The sequence below is a fragment of the Sebastes fasciatus genome, chromosome 3 (assembly GCF_043250625.1).
Source record: "Sebastes fasciatus isolate fSebFas1 chromosome 3, fSebFas1.pri, whole genome shotgun sequence".
Classification (NCBI taxonomy): Eukaryota; Metazoa; Chordata; class Actinopteri; order Perciformes; family Sebastidae; genus Sebastes; species Sebastes fasciatus.
Genome location: NC_133797.1, coordinates 18,779,557 through 18,789,394, shown reverse-complemented (window position 1 = coordinate 18,789,394; position 9,838 = coordinate 18,779,557). Strand labels below are relative to the sequence as shown.

General features: G+C 40.6%; 1 protein-coding gene across 1 annotated transcript; it reads right to left on the bottom strand.

Moving 5' to 3' along the window:
* Nucleotides 1-568: 568 nt before the first annotated feature.
* LOC141762695 (nephronectin) lies at nucleotides 569-9,143 on the bottom strand. The gene is made up of 7 exons (XM_074626695.1): nucleotides 8,983-9,143; nucleotides 7,118-7,242; nucleotides 5,250-5,342; nucleotides 5,004-5,126; nucleotides 4,414-4,533; nucleotides 2,445-2,579; nucleotides 569-777 (listed from the first exon to the last, which is right to left on the bottom strand). The coding sequence occupies exons 1-7, from the start codon at nucleotides 9,057-9,059 to the stop codon at nucleotides 569-571; spliced, it is 882 nt and encodes a 293-aa protein (XP_074482796.1). The 5' UTR covers nucleotides 9,060-9,143.
* Nucleotides 9,144-9,838: the final 695 nt, after the last annotated feature.

The window sequence follows — 9,838 nt, the reverse complement described above, 5'->3', positions numbered from 1 at the left end:
TTATCTATCCACCAGAGGTCAGCCTTTTATTAACAAATTCTGATCAAGTCTCACAAAACTGCTTTTTTTTCTCCCCGTGAAGAAAACTTAATGGAATATTTAATAAATCACCAATGATTCATAGGCAGTGTTTGCAATTTTATGCAGCATTTTGTTGGACAAAGTATACGTCCCACATGCAGTAACAGGGGCTGTGTTTCTGTGACACTACGGTGATGCCAGCGCAAGGAAAGCCCTCCTGTCATCACAGTCCATTTGGGCTGAAGCAAAGTACAGAGTGTGGTCCTGTTTGTGGTGCATTTGTTAAATGAAGGGTTCCTTCAACAGACATCAAAGAGGCAACTAATGGTGCTTCCAGGTTTTTGCCTTTCTGACTGGGAAGAGAAATAACAGCCTTAAACAGAAAAAAAGTTCACAGTTGTGTGGAAAATTAACATTATATTTAACAAAATACTTTGTTCTGAGAGTTGAAAACATCCTCACATCTGTTTATTTTAACCTGAACACCTCTTAAGTTAGCCTCTAATGTTGCGTGTCTCTTTTCGTTTGCAGGTTGTAAGAAGCAGCTCTAAGATGAAGGTTGTATGGGCTTGGTTCTTCTGGAGAATTTGTAGTTGTAGTACATGTCAGCCTTGGACTGTGGGGCTCTCCTGGGCCAGCAGGTGCGTCCGTTGCCGAGGTAGTCCTCCAAACACTGACAGGTGTAGGAACCATCTGTGTTGATGCACTGAGCATGGCGGCTGCACCGGTGAGACCCGGTTAAACATTCATCCTTATCTGTGGAGGAGAGGGATGATGTTTGTCAGATATTTAATTATTTCTTCATCAGAGCGAGGCTGCTTTATAGCGTCATATTAGGGTTTCGAGAAATGTCTGTTTCAAACCTGCTGGAGAGATAATTTTGCAATGCTCATCACATGGATGAAAACAATAACAGCTCGTGGGTGAGCCCACAACTGAGTGGGTGAGCTACGAGTGCTCATCAAATAAACATGGTCTCTGGATCCTCTGCTGCCAAAGCACATCTTCACATGATCCCTCTCTCTGCCAATTAACACAGATGAGGAGAACATGTGGAGCTGTGCTGTGATCCATTCAGTCATTTACAGGATTGGATATGGAACAGATCTGAATATGGCTTCATACACCTAGTGGTCTAACACGCATGAGACATTGTTTTATTTCAATTTTTCCAGTTATTTATTTAGAGGATGGTTGAGAACATTTCACCAACTACAAAGAAATAGCCTTTCAGTTACAAAGAGCACTTGTAGTCTGCAACAAATGAGCATCATACTGTGTCTTTCCCATTATCATTTTGTTAACAATATACATCCTACACACTTTGCAATAATTACATACATTCTGAAAAGAGGGATGTACAGTAACAAAGATGCATTTACATGATAAACCAAGTAAGTTATTCTAACACCACCACAATAGATCTATGCATTTGTTAACTCAATAAAGTATGGCCATTACTGTTGTACGTAAGAAACCCATTGTGACCATAACTTAGTAAATCTGTTCATTTGTAGGCAAAGTGAAAATTTGTCCATTATGTATATTTCATTAACTATATCTGCCCATTTCTGTATTTTTACAGGCAGATATCAGAACTCTGAACGAATAGTCATTGAGGTGCCCTGAGTGAAAGTCAACTTTCCCGAAAATAAAAGTTCAACACAATTTTAAAGGGGACCTATCATGCTCATTTTCAGGTGCATACTTGTATTTTGGGTTTCTACTAGAATATGTTTACATGCTTTAATGTTCAAACAATGCTTTATTTTACTTATACCGGCTATGCTGCAGCACCTCTTTTCACCCTTCGTCTGAAACGCTCTGTTTGAACTCAAAAAGCCCAGTCTGCTCTGATTGGTCTGCTGGCCCACTCTGTTGTGATTGGTCAACTAAACCAAACTCTTCGGACTCCGCCCCAGCTCCGCTCTAACTTGCTTTGTTTGAGGGCGTGCCAAACTAGCCGCTAGGCAGGTATTTTGCAAATATCTTACTTGGTGCCATCACTACGTTACGGAAGAAAAGGCGGAACTTCAAGCAAAGTGTTTCAGGCAGTTCAGGAGCAGTGTTTCTGTGGGGAGAGCAACTCCCTTTGGTGTGGACTTTGGGCTTTGTGACTTTGCAGACCTTTTACATGCACAAAAAACTATAAAACACACTAAAGGAAAGGGAAAAAGCACAAAAGCATAATAGGTTCTCTTTAAGATCACTGATTCAATTATGGTGGGGCACTCCTGTTGCATGATATCCCCTTTACGCTCTCCTCATGTTTCCTGTGTACCACTATTTTATGAGATTTCATGAGAAACATGTGACCAGCTGCTTAACAACAATGAGGAACTACTGGATATTTAAGTGCTCCTAAACCACATTATTCATTCTTATCATTAACTTTGGTTTAATAACAAATAAAGAGACCTCACCTCGACATTGCACCGAGCCCTGGCGCGTCCCTATCGCAAAGCCATCTTGGCACACGCAGACAAAACTGCCGAAGGTGTTCTTGCAGGTCTGCCGTGGTGGACACGCATCCGCATCTCGCCGACACTCATCGACATCTGCAACACAAACATACGTCAAACACCAGCAACACATTTGGCTAATTTCATTGCACAACAGACCACATTTTTGGCCTTCTCGTCCACACAACGCAGCTTAAATGTTTCTGGTCTTTTTCTCAAAACAATAATTACCTTCAAATAGACACGACAGGCACAAATTAGTACCTTGACCTCGCAACCACCTCTTTGTGCTGAAGCATTGAAAGGTGTATAATAACCCAAACACGCGAAGGTTTCACTTCAGGTGTGCAGAATGAAGTCCTTTATGGCGTCCTCTGGAATACATTTACTAATAATGACACATATAAATGGTTCTGTTAAATATCTCGTCGGATTGTCTATAGACTGAGTTACAAGTTTATTATAGACACACCCAGCTACATCTATTTTAACTTTATTTTACCAGGTCTTTTCGTACTTTTTCTTGTAGAGTCCTTTTCAAAAATGGTAACAAATTACAGACAATAAATATGATAGAAAATACCTAGGTGTACCTATTAAACTGGCAAGTCAGTGTATCCTACTTCTTTACTATCCTTACACCTGTAGATTTTTTGTTTGACTATTAATGCAAAAACCCAGAAAAATACAAACTGTACTGCTCCATGTGTATTACCTTGTATACTTGTCCCACACTACTTTAAACACAGTTGTGCATTGGTGAGACAAAAGCTATGATTTCTCTCAGTCTTGGGCGTTGAATCGTTCCCACCAAAAGCTCTCCCACAGTGTGAAAATGTCTTAACAGCCGTGAGAGAGGTTGCTGAAGGGTTGCTTCATTACAGGACGTGTCTGCTGCTGAGTTATCGAGGGAGGACTTCAGTCATAAAGCGGTTGGACACTCAGGAGAAGAGAGTCCAGGGTATGTTTTTCTTTACATCAGGTAATTAAAGGCTTTTTACCATCGGGTGGACAGACCCAGTGGAGAGGAGCCACTGGTAAGTTCACTGCAGGTAGTTAACATAATGTGCATGGGAAGCTGTGTGCATCACCTGCTCTACAAATAGAGCCAAATAGAAACTAGAGACCATCTTGAGATGGGATCACACCAGCTGCAACGCCAAAATCGGGCCAGGGCCAAGTTTTGTGACTGCGTCTTACACGGTTGCAACGCTATCGCGATGACAAATGCAATCGACAGACAGAAATATAAACACCTGGCAAAGTACTCAAAACCGCCTCTGTGGTATTTCACGCTACAGTAGGTGTCTCCAGGATCACATTTTGCCATGATGACACACATAAGGTGAAAACAACACCAGCCACAAGCTGTCGCGGTTGGCAACAAAGCCATGTTCCCACTGTAAGCAACAAAAGCAACAAAACGGACAGGGTGGCCTGCTACATTAGTAGCGTTGATGAAGTTATGTCATTAAATAGCACTGGAAACTGACTAACTGCATTTTTGTCGATGGAATGGGACAGGGTGAAACAAAAACATAATGATTGGTTTATGTTGCACTGCGTCACTGCGTCAAAAAAGTTGAGACCAGCTCAATTTTATTTGTAACGCGTCATGCCCGTCACACAGCGATAAGTGTCGACCATGAATTTGTAGCTCCATGAAATCAAAATAATGAGCTGAAAGACACTAAATGAAGCTGAGGTGTAATAATTCTCTGTGGGATCATCACTACAAGCTGAAAATTAAGAGAGATGATTGGTTAGGCTAAATAGCAACCCCTCCAAAACACGACCATGATATCAGACTGAATAATGAAGTGAATAGAAACAGCAGTTCAGGCGGACTATCACGCTAACAAACATTGAATCTAAACAAGTGAGGCGTGCTGTAATGATGAGCTGGGGGGTGTTTCTGAAAGAGCATTACCTTCACAGGTCTTGTTGTCAGCGGCCAGGTGGAGGCCGGGGGGACACAGACAGCGCATCGCTCCCCCTCTCGCCATCTGGCAACCAAACTGGCAGCGCAGCGAGAAACATGCGGCCTCTCCTGGAAGACAGACGGGGAAACACTGGCTGAGGATCGGTCAGAGAAATGGGCCACTGGATCACCGCTGAGAGAACCATACCATCATACCGCCACACACACAGCACACAAGTACATACTCTGCAACACTGGGGCTGGTAATGACACCATAAACAAAAATTTTGACCAAACACTGCTTAAAAACAAAAATCAGCATCTTACATAAATCACTAATTTATACTTTGTGCCCTTTAAATACCACCTAACTTTGTTATGATATCACTTTCTATAATATAAACGGTGAATTTCTGTCATAAACATTTATGTTAGCCTAAAATAAACTGAGTACCAAGTCCTCAGATACGTTAACCTCCTATTATGGTATAAAGATGGCAGATGGCTTTTTGTGAAAAAACTGATCCAACATCAGAAATATCATCTGTCAGTTTACAGATTTTCATCAAATTGTTCAGTTTAAACAGGAAATTACTCACTGGTGCAGGTGTATCCATCTGCACCGAGTGTGTATCCAGGTTCACAGTAACAGCGATAGCTACCGTGTGTGTTCATGCAGCGCTGGGAACACGGTCTCTCCAGGAAACCGCACTCATTCACATCTGGAGTCAATATGAAACATTATTGGAGCAGCAGATAGAAATCCTTGAGGTAAATGATGCAGGAGAACGGGTTAAGAAATTAGAAACATAAGACTGACAATTATTTTGTGTGTTATACTCTACCTTCATCACAGTGAGCTCCTTTATACCCTGTGGAGCATAAACACTTGTCTGGTCCCACACATTTTCCATTTGCACACAATGTCTTGCACACCGCTATACAGGACGACAGACACAATATAAACCAAATTATGCTAACATCACTAACTTCTGTACAATATGATGGGATCCATAATTATAGTACAGGTATAATAAATAAATGTACAAATTAAAGCAGCATTGATTGACTTTTTGTCCACATGAAGGCAACAGAAAAAGCTGTAAACACAACAGCGAATATTAAGCAAACTTTTGTAATGTCGTAAAAAAGAAATGTGAATTAGGCGCGTTTCCATCAACTGGTTTGGAGCGAATAAACTCAGCTTGTTGCTTACAGTGTAGTTTGGTCAGAAGTTGTCGCTATATAGGCTACGCATGGCTGTAATTCGCCAGTAAACAGGGTAGAAGAAGTAGAGGTTACGAACTGGAAACAAAACAAGTCACCTTGGCCATCTAACCAAGTTTTAATTGTTTTTTCATATCAGCTAGGACTGGCCATGTTTCATGCTGTCCGGAGATGAAATCAAGCATTCCTGCGTTATGGGAATATCTGAGAAGACGGCGACAGTAGAAACAGCTGATCAGTCATGGGCGTTAAATGTTCGCTACGTCAGAATTTATTCAGCAAAGGCGTTTCCGTAATCCATTCAGCACTTCGACTCTTTTTCGACCAAGGCAAAAACCACCTCCTGCAAGTGTAAAAACTTTTTGCACAATTGAGGAAGTTTTGCTGTCAAATTGTGCCGTTTCCATACAGCTACTCTAATGCAATACTTCAAAATGTGCATAAAAATATGAGAATGGAAACATGGCCAGTGACATGCATCATGTTATAAAGTTGATATGGCGATTGTGTTAGCAAACAGATGCCTATTTACGTCTTCCAGCAGATACAGAGCAACATCAGCATTAATTTGGAGTCGTGTTTCACGGCACCCGGTGAACGCAAGTCCAATATTAACTCTGCTTTTACCTCGGTTTTGGTCTCCACCAACTCCTGAGGGAAAAATTTGAATTTAGCTAATAAATGATCCACTATCTTCTCCAGCTAGTCGCTAAATTTGTCTTTGGGCTAAAAGATGCTAAAACACTCTGTAAGGCTGAGGGGAACTGCAGAGTTGGATGTTGATTCTCTGCTATGTAACACTGTCAAAATTACATATAGAAATTTGATAAACTGGTAATGTCAAATTATTGATTAGTGCAGCTTTAAATGTAAAAATGTTCAATTTAAAAATAAATCTTGCATTCACAGTTTGATCAAAGATACAGTAGTAGTTTCAACACAATGTACTTGAATATTAAAAGAAGAATGTTTCAGAGTATTTGATTATATAAAAAGATATTGGATTATTACTGATGCATTCACACATACTGTAAGTAGTATTTAAATTTTGTAGCTGGTTGAATACGTTTTAACTTACTTTACACACTGTCAGGTCATGTAATCTGTTTTATCACATTCTCATCACATATATGTAAAATCTTAATATTCAAAGTAACTAGTAACTATGGCTGTCAGATAAATGTAGTGGAGTAAAAGAGTAAGGTATTATAAAATGGAAATACACAAGTACCTCAAAACTGTACTTATGTGCAATATTTGAGTACATTTATTAATTTACTTTCCACCACTAATGATTCTAATAATGATATGTTCATACGGACAAAAACAACAGATAAAGTATGGCGGAAAAATGCAAAGAAAAAAGCCAGAAATGTAAGAATCAGAACTTCCTCTCACTTATTTCCTAGTATTTGTTGTTCTGCTGAGATGCTGAACGGATAACCTGTGAACTCTGGGTAATGTGTCATTGTACTGAATGGCTTACGCTGACAAATGCCGTTAACATTCCTCCATCCCACACAACAGGAAGTAGTCCGACCATAGCTGCAGTGTCCTGGCCGTGCGCGACCCCCAGTGTGCTCCGGCGCATCCTCCGCTGACCTGCGGAGGCTGGGACGAAAGGTTATCAGATCATTAAGCATCGTCAAGCCTTTAGGGCCTCAATCTCAGCACAGATCACCCACACAGACTGATGACCTGCAAGAGGGTGAAACACTTCAGTATTAGAAAAGCACAGAGGTCGGCTGTTCATCTGCCCTCACTGTGTGTGTAAGTATGCAGCGAGCTAAATAAACATATAGGTTGAAGACAGCAAGGGAATATGTTTAATCATCACTCCCAATATCTCATGTAATCATATCTGCAGGGTAGTATCACAGTAGAAAGATCAACATTAAGTCCCCAAAGGAAGTACGACACAGTATAATTAATCTAGTAAACACACATCTAGAGCCCACAATCATCATCATCCTCATTTACTCATTCACCACCTCCCAAACACTTAGATTTTACTCTTTAGTGAGCAATAAATTGAGATTTTAAACACTTATTAATCACTGTCATTTTGCATGATCACCGCCAGGTTCTTGTAGTGCTTCTTAGAGTGCTGCAGGCACAACATATTTTTGTAGGCCAACCCAGAAGTTAGCATCGCCCTGGTTCCTCTCGACAAAACAAAATGGGATTTTTCCATTGTGTTTTGGATTATTGCAGAAAATAAGCTCCGTGGCGAATAAACGTTTATGATACTTACAAGTTTTGTTCCGTAAAATAATCTCCACAAATGAACACCACTTTAATGATTTTTGAAGTGTGAATGCAATCGCCAGAAGTAAAAAGCTAACGTTATAATATTTAAACAAACTACACCACGGTCGCATGAGCGTGAGTATACACAACGAGAGTGTAAGAGACCAGGGGACGTGCAGCGTGATGATGTTTAGTAGTCTCATTTAGCCACTTGTTAGCAACCGCCTTTTTTAAGACATGCATATAAAAGCTTAAAAATTCACGAGTGGGATATTTACTGACGTGTTTTTCAAATCGTAGAACAAAACATTCAAATCTTTTAAGCTTGTGTTAACCACAGTTCTCAGGCATCTAACTAAAAGCCCATTAAAAAATCACATTGACTTCCAGACGAAGGGAACCGGAGGTGTTAAAATACTAACTCATTTCCAGGTTTTAGGACTCAATCCTGTAGCACTCTATAACACATCCATAGTCACACAACGGAAATGTTCACATCTGTTTAATGTGATGCATTGCATTATGGGACTGTTAGCTGTAAACACCATGGATACTACTTTTTAAGACAATAATAAAAAGGTATCTAAAAAGATAGGGATTAAAGCACAACAAAAGAAAAAAATTATATAGTCAAGAATTAATTTAGTCTACAATAAAATGCCACTAATACAATCCCACGTTCAGATAAATCTCTCCTGCAGTTTATAGCTTACCGGATCTTTTGACCACACTTGAACCCATTTATTGCAGCTATATACCGTAACTACTTATGAAACACCTTCCTCATTCCCAAACATTCACCAGAAAAAGTCCTTAAATTCTTAGCAGCAGTAATAATTTCCTCATTAAAAATCTGCTGTCATAAACAAAAGTGCAATAAACTACAAGGCGTACAGAACCACCGAACAAGCTTCATTCATGGCTGCTGTTAAATCTCCTCACACCCACAGCGCAATAAGAGGCTAATAAATTATTAGACACAAGCCAAGTGTAGGTTCATTTCACATGCTCACACTGTAACACACACCTTCCTTTTTTAAGGAGGCTGACTATGTTTCACAGATTATTGTTGTCCTGATAGATTCATAAATGATTTCTTACCTGTCCTGATGATGAGCCATGGAGAGCGTAATAAAATGCAGCATCACCACAAAGACCCTTCGGCTTATTTCAATCATTTTCTTCCACCACAGTTTCTTTTATAACCCTTCAAGTTCATATTAACTACAACTATCCTCCGAAAACCTTCTCTGCGTCAAACGAGACACTCGTTTCGTGATGTGTGTGTGTTTAAAAGGAGGTGTCTTCCGTGCCAAAGGGCGTTTACGTGTGTGTGATGTGTGTTTGTTTGAGGAGAGGGGGGTCACATGGTGTAATTGTAGGGTCCAGGTATGACAGCTCACCTGTACGCAAAAAACAGAGGTGGGGACGGACAAAGAGGCAGGGAGAAAAACAAGAAGACGACGACAGAGCAGTGATGGACTCAGGCTGTCGGAGGGGCAGGGACGGAAAAAATTAAAATGGCACGAGCGCGCAGAAAGTTTCCTAGCATAAGGCAGATATGGCACTGCATTGTGTCTTCTCAATTAAAAGGCCACACTAGGGGGCACTTCATCACGTTTTCTCTACTGGAAGGACACCCTAGAGGGCACTTCATCATGTTTTCTCCACTCGAAGGGCACCCTAGACGGTACATTATCACATTTTCTCCATTTAAAAAGCTCCTTGTGGGCACTTCATCATGTTTTCTCCAATCGAAAGGGCACCCTAGACGGCACGTTATCACATTTTCTCCATTTAAAAGGCACCCTAGAGGGCACTTCATCATGTTTTCTCCACTCGAAGGGCACCCTAGACGGTACATTATCACATTTTCTCCATTTAAAAAGCTCCTTGTGGGCACTTCATCATGTTTTCTCCAATCGAAAGGGCACCCTAGAGGGCACGTTATCACATT

What these genes read in the sequence shown, in the direction of transcription:
- LOC141762695 (XM_074626695.1), bottom strand. Translation starts at nt 9,059, where the DNA reads ATGATTGAAATAAGCCGAAGGGTCTTTGTGGTGATGCTGCATTTTATT. An exon ending in TGACAACAAGACCTGTGAAG is followed by an intron (nt 2,580 to 4,413) that starts GTAATGCTCTTT and finishes TTTGTGTTGCAG; the next exon opens with ATGTCGATGAGTGTCGGCGA. An exon ending in GGGCTCGGTGCAATGTCGAG is followed by an intron (nt 778 to 2,444) that starts GTGAGGTCTCTT and finishes TCTCCTCCACAG; the next exon opens with ATAAGGATGAATGTTTAACC.